General features: G+C 39.5%; 1 protein-coding gene across 3 annotated transcripts in view; it reads right to left on the minus strand.

The window, feature by feature from the left end:
• TACC2 (transforming acidic coiled-coil containing protein 2) overlaps positions 1-18,460 on the minus strand; it is a 137,500-nt gene that overhangs the window by 3,162 nt on the left and 115,878 nt on the right. For all 3 annotated transcript variants that reach the window (XM_042787749.1, XM_042787741.1, XM_042787736.1), the window contains 4 exons: positions 12,299-12,442; positions 11,278-11,354; positions 6,736-6,779; positions 457-617 (listed from right to left, as the gene is read on the minus strand). In XM_042787749.1, coding sequence (XP_042643683.1) covers positions 457-617; positions 6,736-6,779; positions 11,278-11,354; positions 12,299-12,442 — 426 coding nt within the window. The remainder of the gene's footprint in view (positions 1-456; positions 618-6,735; positions 6,780-11,277; positions 11,355-12,298; positions 12,443-18,460) is intronic.

The following is an 18,460-nucleotide window of genomic DNA, read 5'->3' on the forward strand; positions in this document are numbered from 1 at the left end:
CATCTGAAGCAGTATTACACAACGCAAACAGCTTTACAATTCTTCTGTTTGCATTTGATACAGGGCTGCAATCCTTCATATGAGGATTATGTTACGTTATGCACTTTAGAAATAACCTCTGGCCCCAGGAGTTTGCGCCCCAGGCTTCAACAGAACGCTCAGTCCAGAAGCCAGCCCTGACAGGTGCTCAAGTCCTGCAGTTCTGTGACATCTATTGAAACCACAGTGCCACAGATGGGAGCAAGTTACTCTTGCGCAAAATCCTCTTTGTGAAGCTATTCCAAAACGAAAGCAGAAACGAGCCTTCGTGCTCTCCCTCCCCCCAGCACACTGCCGTCTGATGTGGTACGTCAGACTGGACTGAAGCAAAGCCGTGCCCCCTGTTAAGCAGCACCCGTACACATGAAAGCCTGCTCAGCTTTGCTCTTCACAGGAGGGGACTTTAACATGACTCACCTTCCGAAAGCCCTCCAATACTTCTTTCATTTTTTCGTATCTCCTGAAAAGATCTGCCAGTGATTTCTCCACTGAGTTCAGATCTGCCAAAGCTTGTTCCTTCTCCACTATCAGCTGCTGAACAGTGTGATGGGAGACAGATTTCTCTCTCTGTTCATCCTCTGTTAGAAAGAAGAGAAGGGGGGAGGAAAAAAAGCAATTTTCAGAAGGGTAACAGTAGTAAGAACACTGATTTCACTATCATCTATAGTTTCTACTATACTGTGCTCTACATTGTGTACGTTTGTGGGATCCAGAAAAGTCCTTTCTATATAAAGACACGAACATGTTTTGGAAAAAGGCTGCTAAATACAGTGATATTTAAATATTTTCAAATGGAAATATATCTCTCTACTGATTATGTTTTCGCTCTGAACTCAGTTGTTCCGATGATAAGTCAGGTGGTGGATTTCCCTTGTTTGCCTGAAGATGTGCTAGCTGAAGGAGAGTTATATTGCTAGCACTGGCAATAAATTATTTGCCACTGCTGATATATGCTTACAATCCTGGCATCTCTTCTAATCCTGTACAAATAAGCCACTTTGTTTAATGGAATTCATCTCAAATCCTTCCCTTGGAAAAAAGGTGCTTTGCAAACTCTCATTCTTAGGATTACCATAGCACGTGCCAAAAAGGAAATCTAACATTAGACAAGGCTTTCTAAGTTCTGGTCTGCAGAAAAAATCTTCCAAACTTCTCCTGTGTATAGTTAAATCTGAGGCAGGGATGGTGGGAAGACCACAATGGGAATCTAAATTCATATGGAAGAGAACTTTTCAAAGGAATTGACATAGTAATAAATTGGAATACCCATATAACACTGGAAGAAAAGGCCTGGCATTGTCTCCCAAAGTAGTTTCATATCCTAAAATATGATTCTTGTGTCCATGTTTTAAGGGCTACTTTGAATGATACTGAAATGAAAACCAACCCACAAAACACAGCAGTTTTGTATTACCTTTTTCCTTTGTGTATGATGGAAACTAAAATAATGTAAGAAGTTCTCCCATGTAAAAAGCACAGGACATATCAGAATCTGCAATTTTTCATTCAGGCCTTGATATTTTGAAGTATAAAGAACTAAACAACAGTTTAATTTTTTGTGTGAATAGAAGTCTTCATTTGAATTAAGTATTTCAAAGTGCTGGTCAGCTCTGAAATGTCAAAGTTGATACTGTCAATTCCCAAACTGAGATTAATCTCTTCCTTTTGCATATTCAACCCTTTCATATACTTTTTTGCTAGCTTAAGCCCAGATCAGTGCGGATGCTATACTGTGCTCACGTTGGCTTCATTCTGTGCTCCTCTGCACCCCCCGACAGCGTCTCACTGGGGCAGAGCCTGACTCCACATTATTTTGCTCTGTGTGATGCAGAGAGATCGAAAGAAACAGAGAAACTCTGAGGACCTGCACTGAGTTTGCAGCACTGGATGTTGTAACACCTTTATTTTGCCGGTGAACAAACACCTTTGATGTGGCAGAACTGAGAAACCCAGAGCCCTGTAATGCCACATCAGTTTGATAACACTGAACATTTAATAAAAAATAAATATTTTTTTCTATTTTGCCTTCTTAAAGATACTCTGTGATCATCTGTAAAATCAAAATGAATACATTCTCAAGTAAAATGAGAAAACCATTTGTCATCCTTTGTTTATTTGTCTAAATCTGAGTTGTCACCTTGGGTTCCAGCACAAGATTTGTTTAACCACACTGGAGATTACACACTGTCTAGCTCAGTTCCAAAACACTTACTGGCAGGATCCTGTTCTTTGGCAAAACCTCTGTCATCACAACTCCATGCAGGGGAAGGGATCCATTTGCATGATCACACAACGTACTTAAATGTATTTAGTGTCACAACTTTACTTTTTCTGAGACTGCTGTCTGCGGTATTTTAGAAGCTTCCTTCTTACTTGTTTCTAGGGCAATCTAGAAAGTTAGTAATTCGTGACTCACTCCCTCACAACTCCCGAGCTCGTCCTGTTCCCGTCTGCATCGCGGTGCCCTCCTCTCTCCTCGGCTGGACCAGCTCCTCAAACACCCAGCCCCAGCCCCACCACAACTTGCACATGGGAATTTAGGGACAAGTGACACCCGACGCTCCCTTTCTCCTCTCCCTTCCACTACGTGCTAGAGGTGTCCATGGACTGGGGAGTGAGCTGAGCCCCGCATCAAGCTCCAACGGGAAACCAGGAATTTATACTGGGGAAGGGAGTGACATAAACTGAAAAGAGGGAAAGTTCCCAGTGAGCTGTAGGAAAGGGACATCTCATCATCTCAGATAACAGTGAAGACACATTTAAAATCAAAGTGGTTAAATACTACAGAAACTGGCATCTGGCTGGAGGGGGACTGAAAGATTTGTGTGATATTTTCTAAAACTGTGATTTAACTTTAATGAAAAAGCTGCTCTAGTGGAACTGTGCTGGTAACAGTCTGCCAGTCAAATCCTAGTTAAGCAGTTACTGATACTTATTTCTAAAGATATTTATGAGGTTATGCGATCAAAATATTTTAATTAAATGGCTTCCATGTCTGCAACACACACTGTCCACAGCTCACCAACAATAACAACAGTATGCTCAGGACTAACACTATCCAAATTGACAGAATCAGAGCACCACCACAGCAAATCCGTTTTCAGGCTCAGCTCAGTATTACTTACATTACTTCATGGGAATGCAGCAAATGGAAAACAAAAGCAAAAGAAACTAAAAATGCAAAATGCTGGTGTGAAAGTTGGTGAAAAGCTTTACTTACCAGGCTTGCCTGTTTTGTTTTTGCAAGCAAATAGCAAGAAGCAACAAAAACGGAAGCAAAATAGAAAATCAGGAATTGTTAGGAAAGCAGAAAATAAGTAATGCAACAACCTGTAATGCACAAAGCATAACATCTGTTTGTTTTTCATAATGAGAATTTAATTATGTATTTAAACGTACAACTATAAGGATACATTTTTAACAGAAAAACCCCCACCATTTCAAATCCAGCAATCAAAAGGAAATCCACGATAGGGATTTTGGAAGGGAACTGTGGTTGGCAGCGACTGAGGTGTGTGTAGGGTGGGGTGCAGTGAACATCGGGGTTACAGAGGCTCCGTTCCACACGGCTGTCAGTGCCACGCAGCCCTGAGCTGCAAAACTTGGGCAACAGTCAGCAAAGCAGCAGCACAAGCGGCAGGCTAGCCTGGAAAGCCTGTTCTTTTTTTTTTTTTCCTCCCCCCTCCTCAGTATAAACAAGAATGTGTTAGGGGCTGAGGCAAGTGTAAGAAAAAGGGGAAAAAAGTTAAAGCATCAGTAAAAAAATATGCGAAGCGAGACTAACAGGGATCTATACACTGACAGCTTGCAAGCTGTGGCTGTGCAGAGTGTGGCATGAAACTAATTGCACAAGCTAAATTGGGTAATATTGGGTTCTATATGTATATGACAGCAAATACTAGACCTGCCACAGCCCTTGAAGTCAAAGGCAATTACTGTTTGCAGTGCATGTTTTCAGTGCCTTTATAGGCAAACATACACAATCATATATTGTTAACATGGAATATTTTCAATATTCATTATACGTACACATGACAACCTACAAAAAGCTGAGAAGGAACTATCAACCACACTGAATAATCATTAAAGGGATTTGTGAAATTGGTTCCCTTAAATGCCCTTCTAACAGGGCTGTATAAGTAGCTCGGAAGGGTTAAATCATAAATAGAAACAGCACAGGCATTTCTTTTGTTACAATGCATATTTTGCTTTAGCAGTAAGGCGTTATTGTGATAATAATTCAGTGAAGTATATGCAAAGAGCACACAGACAATTATTTTCCTCTACAATGTGGCATTTGGATGAGTGAATTCCTTTATCAGAAGGGACAGTAATTTATAACAAATGACAGGAGAAAGTGGGACAATTCAGATCAAAAATTTACATTAAAGGCAGGGAGAGGAAGCCTCGCACTTAACCTATTACCATGTTGCAAAATTTGCATACTGCTCTAATTAACACATATTTTCTGTGGCACTGTTGTTTCAGTTCCTTTGCAAATGGACAGCAAATTACATTATTTATAGCCATAGCTCTTAAAAACTTGCCACATATCATTTGAAAGATGCTGACTGACACTCTGAATTTGAAGTTTAAAGATCTTTCTATTTCCTCAGTGGTCAACAGCCCGCTGCTTTAATTATCATTGATTTCTTGCAGCAAGAGGAAATGGCAATTGTAGAATTTACTATATACACCATGGCTCTGCCTAGGACCCCTGTTCTATACCTTCTTGTTGCACTGTGCTTTCACAATTTGAATTTTTATTTTAAAATCTGTTTCTCAAAAATAGAATTTGATTTTGTTATCAAAAAGAAACTTCTGTTGCTAACTATATGCATGTGCTTGGGAAAAAGGACAGGTCCTGTGTTTGTACATATGAACGACTGGATTCAGGGATGAAGCCCATACCAGAGTATGTTTAGTGTAAACCAAATTGAATTAAGTTCTCTGCATACTCTGGTCACTCCTATTTTAACACTTGCATGATGAGAATGACAGACGTTATGTCAGAAGGCAGGCAAATTTGCTCAGTTGTACATACAAAAAGGCAACGGAGGCGTAACACCATAGAGAATGAAGCCAGGCATCATTATATTATTATTATTATTATTATTAATTATTATTATTATTATTGTTATTGTTATTATTATTATTATTATTATTTTATTGTTTGTTGTGGTTTATTATTTTATTATTGTTGTAATAACATTTATGTATTTATTTATAGGCCAAATTTTCCTTTCACTTGAAAGGAGGCTAGGGTGTCTCCCGATGGCTCAGAAATGCGGGAAGGCAGCAAATGCATCAGACATTGAACCACTTCGTCCCACTCTCTTTGGGCAAAGATAAGCAAATTCACTACAAATGTATATAAATGAAACTCAAGCATTAGTTAAAAAAAAAACAAAAACAAAAACAAAAAACCCAACAACAACAACAAAAAAACAACCCAAACAATTTAATAGAAACCAAAAATTTGGGGGGGTCACACAATACTGACTGTGAATGAGGTGGGCTGACAATTTTAAAAGGGGTGAAACAATATGATATGTTGCTAGCTGTAATAAAAATCCTTTCCTGTTAAAAACCTGTTAGAATGATGCAAGTATGCCTGTTGCACTCCTGGCACACTGTACTTTCTGTGACATTTCTCTCAGGGGGAGTAAGAAGAACAATTTCTTTCTTTTTGTTTTCAACAAAGAGTGCAAACAGGCTGGATTCATAACACTCCCTGCTCACAGATACTCATTAGCTGCATCTCGCAGCCCAGATGTAACTCCGAGGCTGCTTCTAATAATATTTCACAGTTCTCTGCTGCTTTACTCAAGCGTGACGAGCTCGATTCTGCTTTCTCGTCAGCCACCGCTTCTTTTCCTGCCCTTCCCAGCAATTCTGGCCGTTCGCCCTCCAGGCAGACAGCTCCAGCCGAAACAGGACAGGGCAGCACAAGCCACTGGCACTTTCTAGAGCCAGACTAAGAAAAAAGAGCTTTGGAAATCTTATGAGGAGGCTTTAAAATCACATCGCAAGGGCCAAGGAAGCACACAAGTCCTGCAACCTTTGGTTTTGAAATGCTACTGCACTTTGCGTTTTTTGTTTGTGAGGCATGCTGTTAACAAAGGCGTTTAATTTTTATGAGGCAAAACCTGTCATAATTTTGACCTTAGAGGATGAGCCCGATGTCAGTAAATAACTGGGGAGACGGACTGGCCACTCATAATCTCTCAACTGGGATTGGAGTTAATCTAGGTTTTGGTCTGACCAATGCATTTAGCGCAGATAATCCCTGTTGTAAAGAGCTAAATTTGGTATGTCCCATTAAACAGTTGGGAGCGGATGACTAAAGGGTTTTTAAGGTCACTGAAAGTCTCTCCCGGAGATTCCCGTGAATTCTGGGCAAAGCATTTGAACATGTTTCCTACGGGACAGTTTTCTTTGGTGCAGAAGAAAAAGCCCTGACCTTTCTGTATTACCTGGACTGCCTCAGGGGCTACTTTCTGGAAAATGAAGCCCTGTTTTTTTCATCACAACCAGGCAGCACACACTGGTGTCCTTAGATGCATTCACAATTCCCAGCAGCATGAGCAGACGTAGCTAGCATCAAAATGAAGCCCACAGACTTCAAACACGTTTCTAGGCTCTCTTCAGAAAATCAGAGTGGAGGATAGCATCTTTCAGAGTAGAAACACCTACCTATCATCTGAGCAATCGTCTTCTCATATTCTGAAACTATTTTCCTACAAGAGGGAAAAAAAAAGAAAAGCTTTTGGCAAACATCATAATTGCTAATGCTTATTTAATAAATAATGCAACTCAATAACTGAACTACAGTATTTTAAAAGAGATACAGAACCCCTTCACACTTTTATATGCTCCTTATTACCTGAGTAACAAATAAAACTGAGAGTTTAAACACTGAACCTTATTTTTAATCCTCCATGTAAATCAATACAGGTGGGGGAAGGAAAAAGGATTGCTTGTAAACAAATTCTGTTATTTGAAACATGTCCAAAGTACATTACAAAGTATACAATTTAAATATAAACAAAATCACTTTGGTCTAATTCAAGAGTTACAAGGTATCTAATTTTTCCATTACTTTCTCCCCTCTTCTGCATGCTTGTGTTTGCTTATATTTAATGTAAATGTTAAGTAAATTTATAATTGCTAGCAAGTAAACCTAACAGGAGTATAGTTGGTCCTCATCCAAAACATATCTAACCTTACACTTTCCAAATGTGACTAAATGATCCATTAGCACTTAAGAGAGCAAGACCAAAAATACTCAATTATGTAGCACAAAAACCATCATGCCCTATTTCCCAAATCTGTTTTTGAAACAGAAGTGGCAAAATGTTACTTTTAAGACTATTTTATTTCATACACTCACAGTAGGCTTTGAATTTCCTTCTTGAAAAGAGGTTAGCCAAAATAAGCAGATTAAATGTGATTTAGAAAGATGATCCATCAATTCCTAGAGCCAAATAAAGCTAATGAAATGAGACTAGCTTGATCTGTGCTTTGATTCATGAGCCATGTAGGTCTGTCTATGAGAAACAAAATTACCCCACACTTCGTCTGAAGTGGCTATTCAAAATAGCCCACTGGCATTTTAACATGTTCCTCTCTCAAATCTTAGCTCTCTCTTGCTCCATTTTAGAGAGATCTGCTGCAGGTGGCGAGGTTACAGAAAGGATGTGGGAAAACCCTGAGACAGAAGTCAGTAAGGAAGGGAGAAACTTGTGGAGCTCCTAAAAAAAATAATGCAGTAACTCCAGCACCACCCGTCTCAAATCTGAATCACAGACAAAGTCCAGGAGCCCCTGGAAGGGCCACTTGCCCCAGAGGTCAGTGGTGCCCCCCTCGCCCTGGCCCTGCAGAGCTCTCGGCGGAGCGGGGGCTTCGCAGCTGCGCACCCCACCGACCTCGTGCGGGCTTCAGCGAGGAACAAGTTTTGGTTCTGGGGCCAGAGCCCGCCTCTGCACAGCTCGCCGTGCCTCCACCGGGATCTGCTCGGGTGCTGCTTCCCCTGATGTCAGTCCTCTTGTTTTAATTGGCTTTTTCTTTTCTTTTTTTTTTTCTTTTTTTTTTTTCTTAAAACATGAATGACACTTTTGAGAGCAAAGATAGATGCAAGGATTTTACTCTAAAAGGAAGGGTTTGGTTTCATGTCCAAAGAAGATTACCTCAAAAGCCTGCTGTAAGAAATAAGGATTTTAAAGCCATGTCATATCCTTGTAACACCAAGCACCTTTAGGAAGCTTTATCAACCTAGTAAATGAAGCCAAGGACTCAGGGCAATGAACATGACATTAAACACTGTTACAACACTATAGCACTTCCCAGCCTAGGCTGCACCATGGAAGTTGGCAGCAAAGTGAAATAACATTATCTATTTCTTATTTTTACCAGTTTAGATTAGTTCAAGTAGGTACCACGTTCTCTGCATTATCCAGCCCTATGCATCACGTGGCAGCTGTTCAACAGAAATGGATACTGCAATGACACATTGATTTTAGTAATATTCAATTCGGAAAGCAAGGTAGTCAAGTGAAGTCTTGCTCCAGATTCGTCTCAAAGGCCTCTTTCAAGCCAAGCAACCTAAATAATGGTCACTATGGCTGGGGGACCAAAGGATGCTAGCCACATCATTCCCCTCCCTGATGGCACATCTTAACCCTGGCTGGACATGCTGTGTAAGGCTTAACTTTTGGTATTTCAGGCATATTCATTAACTTCATGCAATTTCATAAGTCATAAAAACACCAAAATCTGAGGCTACAAAGGATCCCAGAGGTCATCTGTTTGACTTCCCTTTCTGAGGCATAATCAGTTAGATCTCCATATAACTGTATTTAAATATTTCTTGCTTGCCTCTGGTTGTCCCCTTGGATTATGGCATAGCCCACTCCGGCTTAGCTCTTCAGTAGTTATTACACTATTACAACTTCTCATCTTGGCTATTGTTCTCTGGAGTGGAAATTCCTCCAGTCTGATCTTTTTCTGGAAACCTAGATGAACTCAGGATATTCCAGGTAGAGTTTGCAGGACTTGGGACTTGCTTTTCCTTCTGTGGAAAGTGATGCTTTTGTGCTTGAAGCTCTAGATAATCCCTTCACTCCTTTCTTATCATTATGTCATATTTAATTGCTGCATCTCTAATTTACCACACATGGACTGTTTCAACATTCAGTCTTCCAAGAGAAATCTTTCTTTGTGTGCACATGCATAATTTATCATTTTGTGACAATCAGATTATTTTTTCACCCATGTGTTCTAGGGATGTGCCTGTGGGAAATCTGGCTTAGATAATGTGTTTTTTTCAAATCAAATTTTATTGAGGGTGTAGACACAGAAGCAAGTTACTGTGAGGAAGATGAAGATGTACAGATCTACAGTGCACCAGCTGCTCTGTATCACCCCCTGCTCTCCTTTCACTAAGGAATAAGCAATCTCAGTCAGTGCCCATTTGCAGCTGGCAGACGTGTGAACCTGGGCAGCCTCTAGAGAACAGACCAAGTACCACACTTGAGCATGTTCTGAACACTGAGACATTCCTTACACCATTCCTAATTTTGCTCATTCCTTCTTTTGCATTCTTGGTTTGACTGCTTGCAGCAGCTCCTTTCCATTTTGACTCATTATGCATTTGAGGGCTATGCCAGAGTTTTGTTTCTTTTCCCAAGCAGAGCACAAGAGAGGTGAGGGAACTCAGCTGGGAGCTGGGAGCTGGTTTTCTGAAAGAAATAAATCCCTCGCCTTTTGCAGATGCTTCTCTTAAGATGCTTTGGCTGAAAGCCCTGTGCTGCCGCTATTCAAATCTGCCATGTGTGACTCCTGGCATCCATGATACATTTGCCAAGTTCTGCATCACAGTTCCCTTTTACCCTCACTCCCTAAGTACAACTTTCCTGGATATAAGCAGGAATTGCATATGCAGGTCATCACCGTGATACAGCTCATTCGCTTTAGCTTTAAACCACTGAGACATTTAATTTTGGAAAGAAGCTGGTGCTAGAACAAAAGTGATTCTGAAGAAAATTCAGTCTCAGAAGCGATTGCAGAAATTACTACTTAAAAGGAAGATGCTAAAATAATTTGACAGTTTCCTTTTATTTATGAGTTAAGGAGGGAGATGTTTTTTCTGTTTATTTGAAGGTAAAAAATAATAGGCTTTAAAGACTCCATGAAATATTTTCTCTTTTGCAACTGATGACCTTCTCAGATTCAGATTGATGAGCAGGTAAAGCTCATTGGTATGTTGTTTTTATGGTTTTACAACTGTAAAAAAGGAAAGGCTGAAACTTTCAACTGACTAAATGGGGAGCAATAGTAATTCTTTGAGCAACACTGCTCACTTCATCCACTACAGTGATCTTGTCGTCACCCATGTAAGTGGTAGGACCTGGGCTGGGAAGGAAGGTCAAACCAATTGCGTTCCAGTATATATATATTTAATGTAATAGAGGCAGGTTTGCAATGAGAAATAGAACAGATACAACTACAATAAACTGAAAAGCTCAGGGTCCTTCTGCCAGCTCCCAAATGAAGCAGCGAAGTCCAGGGTAACAACTGCTTAACTAAGACCAAGCTTAGTGTATGCAGCAATTAAAATCAGCTCAGTTCAAATAAAAGGGTGTAGAATGTCCTTGAACGTCAACACTCAGAGGCCAGAGGAGTTACTTTGCAAGAAATGTTTTTCTACTGCAACTGGGTTTTTGTTTTCTACTGTCAAAGAAACTTTTAAAAATAATGTCCTGAAGGGAGCCTGTACTACTCATACTTATCTGCAAAACTTCACAGTCTTTCTTCTGTTAAAACTATTTGTGGAGAGTGAATTTTAAATTAGCACATGCATACTTCTGTCAGCTCTGCGGGCAGACTCATTCAGTCAGGCAACAGAAACCTCACTACGCAATCCACGTGAGAATTCACAGCACAAACTGGAGGAAGTTCTTCCCTTGAATTAACCTAGATTAGACCTCTCTTATCTCAGGATTTTGAGGACGTAAATGAGATTAACAATATAGAAGTTTTCCATGATTACCCTGAACAAGGGTGCCCACCATGCAGAGCAAAGACAAAGTATCAGCTTAGGATCAATTCAAATCCTGCAGTTAAAAATAACAAATTCAGCTAACCAAAACAGCTGTATGATCATGGTACTCTGTGTACTATCCACAGGCTGAAATGAGACTCTCTGTCAGTGTGATTAGTGACACACTAATAACCCACCTCATTTCCATCACTTCCCTTCTGCTTTCTTCATATTTCTCTTTCCACTCAGATACTTCTCTTTCCTTGGCCACAATCTGAAACAAAGAAAGAAAAGGAAAAAAAAAAAAAAGAAAAAAACAAAACAAAACAAACAACAGTAAAACCAAGTGATCCATTAAAGAGGAAATGAAATAACTGTACAACATTTGATTTAATATCAAATCCTAATTAACAGAGGTATAGTTTTCAAGTGCATAATGAGTTCAAATACAAGCATCTCCAGTGATTTAATTTTTTTTTCCAGACTAGAAGGTGCAATTAAAAAAGTTCAGAAGCAAAATCATACTCAAGTTTTGAAAAACTAAATTAGGAAAGTAGATACAATGTTCTTGTTTCATTCCTGATTATAACAAGGACAGGTTTCAAGAAATACTATATTACACTACACTGTGTCTGACTTGACCTGATGCTAAACCTGAAACACTTCTGTACATGGGTTTGGAATACGGTTCCCTGGTTTGTCCTCTAAGGGGGTTTTACTGCTTCTGCATGCATATTTAGGGCTGACTGTCCATGAGATTTTATACCCAAAGGCCTGCGTTCCTTTGTGCTCCTTTTGTTCACACAGTCTACCAAGAAGTTTGGAGTACTCTAAATCACACCCATTTTTTAATTGTTATTATTAGCCAGACTAATCTTATATGTATCTTTGCAAAATAAAGAATTTTATTCCTATTTCTAGCATCTTACAATTTGAATACAACTATATAGTAACATCAATATGTGCAGAGTACCCCTGAGGTTAAAAACAATAAAGATTTATTTTCATATAATGTCTGCTTTTCACTTATGTCAAAAAAAGTAAAACTGACAGTGCAGTGCCTTTTGCTTTAGTAGCCTCTAGCGTGGCTTTAGCATAGCTGAGGATGGTTTCAAGAATAGAACAAGTGTTTGCAATATGAATCATCTGGGAGAAAACAGGAAAGAAGGAAACCACAAGGGGCACATATATCCTTTTCCAAATTCTGAAGAAAATTACCTCTGCTCTGGCGAGTCGTAATGCAGAGTCTAAGTCTTGCTGGGGGTAGAGAAGAGCCGTGGTACTTTCTGCATCCGAGGTGCCGATCCGGGAGTACAGTGCACTTTTAGAGATGGAAACATCTGCTGGGATAGCAGGTTCTCTCTGTGTGTTTGTTTTTTTTAAATACAAAGAAATGAACCATTAAATACTTGTTTAGCTCATATGTTTTCTGGGTGTAGTGCGAGGTCCTGAGCTAGGGCTAGAATCCTGTGCACTACTAAATTATAACAGCAGTAACACTGACATGGAACTTTGAATTTAGCAATCATACATTCAACATCCATAGTAAGCACCAAGAGAGCCATATTACCCTTGTAGAGAGAAAATAAAGACAGCACTTTTCCACCAATATTTTAAGGTCCTATATGAGAATATTTACTGCTTTCTGATGCAGAAATTCCATCAGAATATCCACAAGAAATGCATGTCAGCAGATGAAATTAAAATTGGATGCAGAGAGCTTGTTAAGGGGAATTCCCGTTTCCATAAAAATAGAGCAAGAAACCAGAAGCAAGAGGACAGCTCACTCTCTTAGGTCTGACCTGCCAATATACTGTATCTATCATAAACGGTATTACATAAAAAGTGCAAATATACAAGCGACATTGCTGCCCCACTGGTATTTAGCATGCGATTAGTGAGTTAAATGAGGTTTTATTTGCAGCTGTCAATTTTTCTCATGTCAGCGACCCAGATTAATGCAGGAGGAGAGCAGCATGTGAAATGAGGAAGAGAGCAAAACAGAGGTATGTGAAACCAAGATGCAAGAGATGTCTTGCAAACAACTCTAGGCACAAACAATCCAAGTTACAGCACATTGAAACCAAGGAGATTATAAAAGGCAGTTTGGAAGATACTAAACAAAAAACCATTCCCACGTTTTTAGACACCATCCATAGCAACCCCCTGAGAGCAGACCCCTCTAGCAGAGGCACCGCCACAGCTATACGTCCCTGTGTCCCCCACCTATGCTGTGCATCTTGCCATCAACCAGCGAACATGCACGAGCTGGCTGCCTGGGCTGGGTGTTGCCTCTGGTGGTCTGGGGAACAAAATGTTCCTTCTCCCAGCTGCTGGTGGGTCTCAAAATAATTTTGGGGGTGGATGTGACCATACCCCTGTTGCTGGGGTTTGATGTTCCACTCCTCTGTTAAATATGTACAAAACGGGCCCAAGGAATCGGGATTACTGGGGATGGGGAGGAGAGGGGCAGAGAATACAAACACCACGGCCATCACCACAACACTGCTTCCTTATGACACCAGACTAAAACAGGCTAAAGAATCAATATGTGACAAAAAAATTAATATAAGCTTTTTTTTTAAAAAAAGAGGAAACCCTCATAAAAACCAAACGGGATAGCAAGTTAAGGGTAAGAGGCATCTCCATGAGCTCTGTTATGTTTCCAGGCTCCAGAATGGGGATCCCCTCTGCCTGTGCAGTGCTGGGACCCCCAAAACTACAATGCACAGGCACAGGCTACGTTGTCCTCGCGATAATCCTGCGAGTCAGAGCCAGAGCAGCTCCACTGCACAGGCTGAGGACCCGCTCTGGTCCCCACATTGCCCAGAGCAGTCCTGGGGCAGTCCCATCTCGGGGAGCACCGTGGCAGAAGATGGGCTAAGCCCTGGCCAGGGACGTGCTGTTGCACTTATGAAGTATTTTCTTTTCTATTTCTCTTTATACGAAATCCTTCCACCAAAACAACTCTCATAGGAAAGATCTTGTATCCGAGTATTAATGAAATTCCTTGAATTTCTGTGACCCAAGAAGATACTTCACACGGTATAGAACACTCAGACACACTGACTTCAGCAGGGAGGACACAAATGCCCAGAAATCCCTTGGTCACTGTGTATGTTTACACAACTCATTTCTCAAAACTACATTTTAAAATATGGAACGATTTTTTGATTTTTCTGTTTTTAATGTAACCTGCAGGTTCAGTAGCAGATTTTTTCAGTGGGCTCTCATGACAATTAAAATTGTCTCAATGATGATGCTACATGTAGCCACAGAGAGGGCTAGGCCATGGCCCACAGTTTTTGTGGGTGGGAAGTCAGATTGATCAATGCCTTTTTCCATCCATGGATGGAAATGGATATTCGTGTACAGATTTTCCGGTACAGCATCTCTTTGCTGCTGAAAAGAAGATAACATATTTTTCTAATTTTGTTATGTTTCTGCATAAAGCGGTATATTCTGTTCCTCCACGTTCACTAATGCAATACCTCAGTCTTTAGGCTTTATCTGCAATAATTAAGAGTAGTAATCAAGATTTTTTCAGTGAGTTTTTTTTACATAAAAGCAGGAAAAAGATTTTATATTGTTATAAGAGGGCCAAGGTTTTTTTAGTTGGTTTTGGTTTTGTTTTTAAATAAAATATCAGTCACATTCTACATCCTGAAGCACAGGAATGTGAAAGTCAATAGATAACATTTAAATCAAGGTTCAGTCCTCCTCTCCACAATATGTACACAAATAGACCTCAATAATTTCAACATCACATGCTCTTGTTCCAACACAGTTAAAGGAAATTTTGTCAGATGCCATTCCATAAATCATTCACTTGCTCACAGTTCTTCTTGCATAGCCTAGAACAATGGAGAGGATCCAAACCCACTATTAATTTTGTTGCAATCCCTTCTGAGTTCTCACATCACACCTTATTGAAGAAGCTGTATTAAAAATTACATACAATGCTCACTTGAGATAAACACAGGACCAGATGTTCTGGATATCACATCTGTAGACAACATGAAGAAACCACACCAGCAACATTAAAGACTAGGTAAGAAGATTTAATTAGAGCAAGAATAAGCTAAACGCTACTTACAAACCTGTTACTATAGAAATATTAAGATATAAATATATACATGTATTTATGTAACCATTACTTATATAAATAGCTGTATCGCTATTTATATGAGACTCTCACTAATTTTCTTTGTATTTTTTTGTTCATTTTTAGACAAGGCAGCCAACTGATTATTGCTGTCCACAGATCTGAGTAAAGGTAAAACAGCCAATAAATAACACTACTTCTGGCTCAACTCTGTATCCTAACTTCAAAAAAATGTACTTTAGTTCCTCCTCAGACAGAAGGGAAGAATAACTGAGAGATAAAAAAAGAGCCATTAGATCATCAATGCTGTCCTCAAAAGAAAGGCCATCCTGAAGATCAATGTGTTGAACTGTATGTATCATATTTCAAAAGCCTCCTGCAGCTTAATTTGCTGGATCTCATAAAGAGATTGCTGGAAAATATTAATTGTGGCAAAAGAAACACAAATTTCCTCAAGCTCATATAAAAATGTGTCAAAGTAACTGGCAGGATGATGCAATTTTTTAAAGAAAAAAGAACATTTAAAACAATTAATGCATACTTATACATATTTTTATGTAGTGCTCAACACCTCACTAATATAGTTATGTTTTCGCTAGTTCTCTCTTCCATTTGAGTAAATTGTACAAAAGAATAGTAATAATGACATGCAAAAGAACTTAAAATTTCCAAAGATGACTGTAGAAATTCTTGGGATTTAACCATTGAGCAGAAATGCTTGCAGTAGTTGTCCAACCAGTATTGTCCTAACTCTGGAAACACCTCACACAAGTCACAACTGGGGACCTTGGCAGGAGCAACCAGTAAAATTCCTTGTGGTTTTACTTCAAAAGCCAATTTTACAGAGCTCCAAATTGTTGCACAATTCAGTAACTGTTATTTGCTGCCTCCAAATATTCCTATGTTGAGAAAATAACATAACCTGATCAACAGGATGATGGTATTACTCAAAATAACTCTGTCAATGCTTTAAGTTCAACACCTAGTTGCTGAGAAGGTAGGCAGTTAACTGGGGTAGTAAAAAATGTAGGGATTTGTATGTCACTGAACCTTGCACAGAAAGATTAAAGTCTGCAGGGGAATTACTACTAAATGTAGGTCACTGCAATCTTAGTGTAAATATCTGAGAGCCCAACACACTTTCTCTTCTCCTCTCTTCCTAGCATCTTCCACAGAAACCAGATATCTGACTAGAAAGGTGATAAATGCACATCGATTAACCAGTTGCAGTTCATCTTGCTGCAAGGTCAAAGTAAAAGAAAAGAGAGAAAGGGTCTGGAATGAAAATGAAAACTAGCTTTTACCATACTGTTTAGAGGAATATGTATTTAGCCCTGCTGAAAATTAGCTTTCCCTTTACAAGCACTTGAATATTGCTTGGGTGCGTATCAAATGATCAACTCCTAACTAATTGATGTGTGTGCAGTCAGGTCAATGGAGGCAGAACAAGACCTATTTGTGCTTGCAATTATATTGGAAAGCAAGTAAAATCCAAGCATAGTTTCTCTGCTTGTAAAGTTTTACTAGAAAAAATGGTATCTCTGTTTGAAGGGCATATTCCTCCTTCACTACCATGAGAGACCCCCAGAGCCATGATTCACTAATCCCATTTGTGCCGATGCCTTTCCTTGCAGTTTCTCTCCTTTCCTTGGATCTTATTTCAACACTCAACTCTGCATTGCCTCAGCACCTGTAGAACGGTGGACACAAACCCTATTGGCTTTCTGTTCAAGTTGCACCTATAAAAAAACGGCCACAGGACTGTTTAATAGAGGAGTGTTAATTCATCTCAATGCTGGACAACAGAAATCTTTGGCAATGTCAGAGTAGATGACTAGTCCTGCTGTTGTTGAAGTCTGTGACAAGAAGTTTAGGAGTGGCCAAATAACTTTTCTCTGTCTGAGAACAACAAACTGCACATCCTTATTCTCAGTCCTAGTACTAGCAGAAAACGCTTGTATTTAATCTTCATTTTAGGTGACCTAACTTGCCATAAAGAGTGCTTGTGTCTTTATTTAGCTTCCTATTCTTGCTACCTATCCTGTAATGGTTTAGCAAATGTTAAATGTAATTATACCACATTGAGAACTGAGGCTAGCAAACAGAAGGGAATTCTGGTTAGCATCCCAATTTAAGTCACTGCAGTCATCTGATGGATCCCATTATCCAGGCCATCAGTCACTGTAGGTCACAAGAGCTGTCATCATAGGCTAATTTAACGTTAGCAATATCCCACTGAAATAGTAAAGTTATGCGAGGACAACAGTCCTTTCCAGCTTAACATGACACCCACAGCATTCAGCTAAAAGCACTCCTATGACTGGACCAACATGGGGGTTTGAGAACATCAAAATGCTACCAGTTCTCTGCCAGAAGGGAGAGTTTTGCTTATTTTTCACTCCTCATCTCTGTTTATTGTTTTTGCTATCTTTGTTATACAGATTAATGGCATTTTTTAAAAATCCCATGAAATCCATTCCCCATTTCTAAGTTCTAAGGAGCTCATAATCTTGTTCTAGATAAAGGAAAATGCTGTAAAAACAAGCCCCACCTTTAAAACATAACTCCACAAAATCAAATACATACTATGATATTTTTGCAGCCCAGAATCTTTCCTGGGTAACATCACAAACATATGAACCTATTCGCTTCAGTCTAAAATAGTAAAATTTGAGTTTCTGAATTGCTGGCTGATAGCAAAAATGCAGATGTTTAGCAGAAGTTTTTTGTACAACCTGTGAAGAGCATCAAGGTATTACTGTTATTATTATTGTTGTTGTTATGATGATGAGGATGTGTTTCATCTTGAGTGTCTCCTGGTGCTGGAGAGGCTGACTGCTGCAGGTCACAGCAAAGTGCTGGGAGGACAAGGAAGCAGAGAGAGAATAAGGAGGTACAGAGGATCCCACCTCACCCTCTTCTGACACCCCCCCCCAGGGCAATGGAGCAAGGGGACACAATCACTGGCTAGTACTCAAACAGGAAAATGGTATTTATATTTTTACTCCTTTAATTAGAAGGTTAATCTTGGTTTCTAATAATGACAATGGCACGTCTTTCTTCATTAAATAGATTATAGCCACATACTTTAAAACACCCATAAATCTGCAAGGAATGAGTTTACTTCAGTAAGCATATGTGCACTACGGAAACAGCTAGCTTGTGGGCTATTTAAGGTAAGAAATAAAACAAATATGATAATTATTTTTTCATAAAAGTACAGTTAATCTAAAAAAAAAAAATCTTTATTTGTATGAAGTAGCTACTTTATGACT

This window comes from Tyto alba, unplaced genomic scaffold, assembly GCF_018691265.1.
Source record: "Tyto alba isolate M040663 unplaced genomic scaffold, T.alba_DEE_v4.0 Super-Scaffold_1, whole genome shotgun sequence".
In the NCBI taxonomy this organism is placed as follows: Eukaryota; Metazoa; Chordata; class Aves; order Strigiformes; family Tytonidae; genus Tyto; species Tyto alba.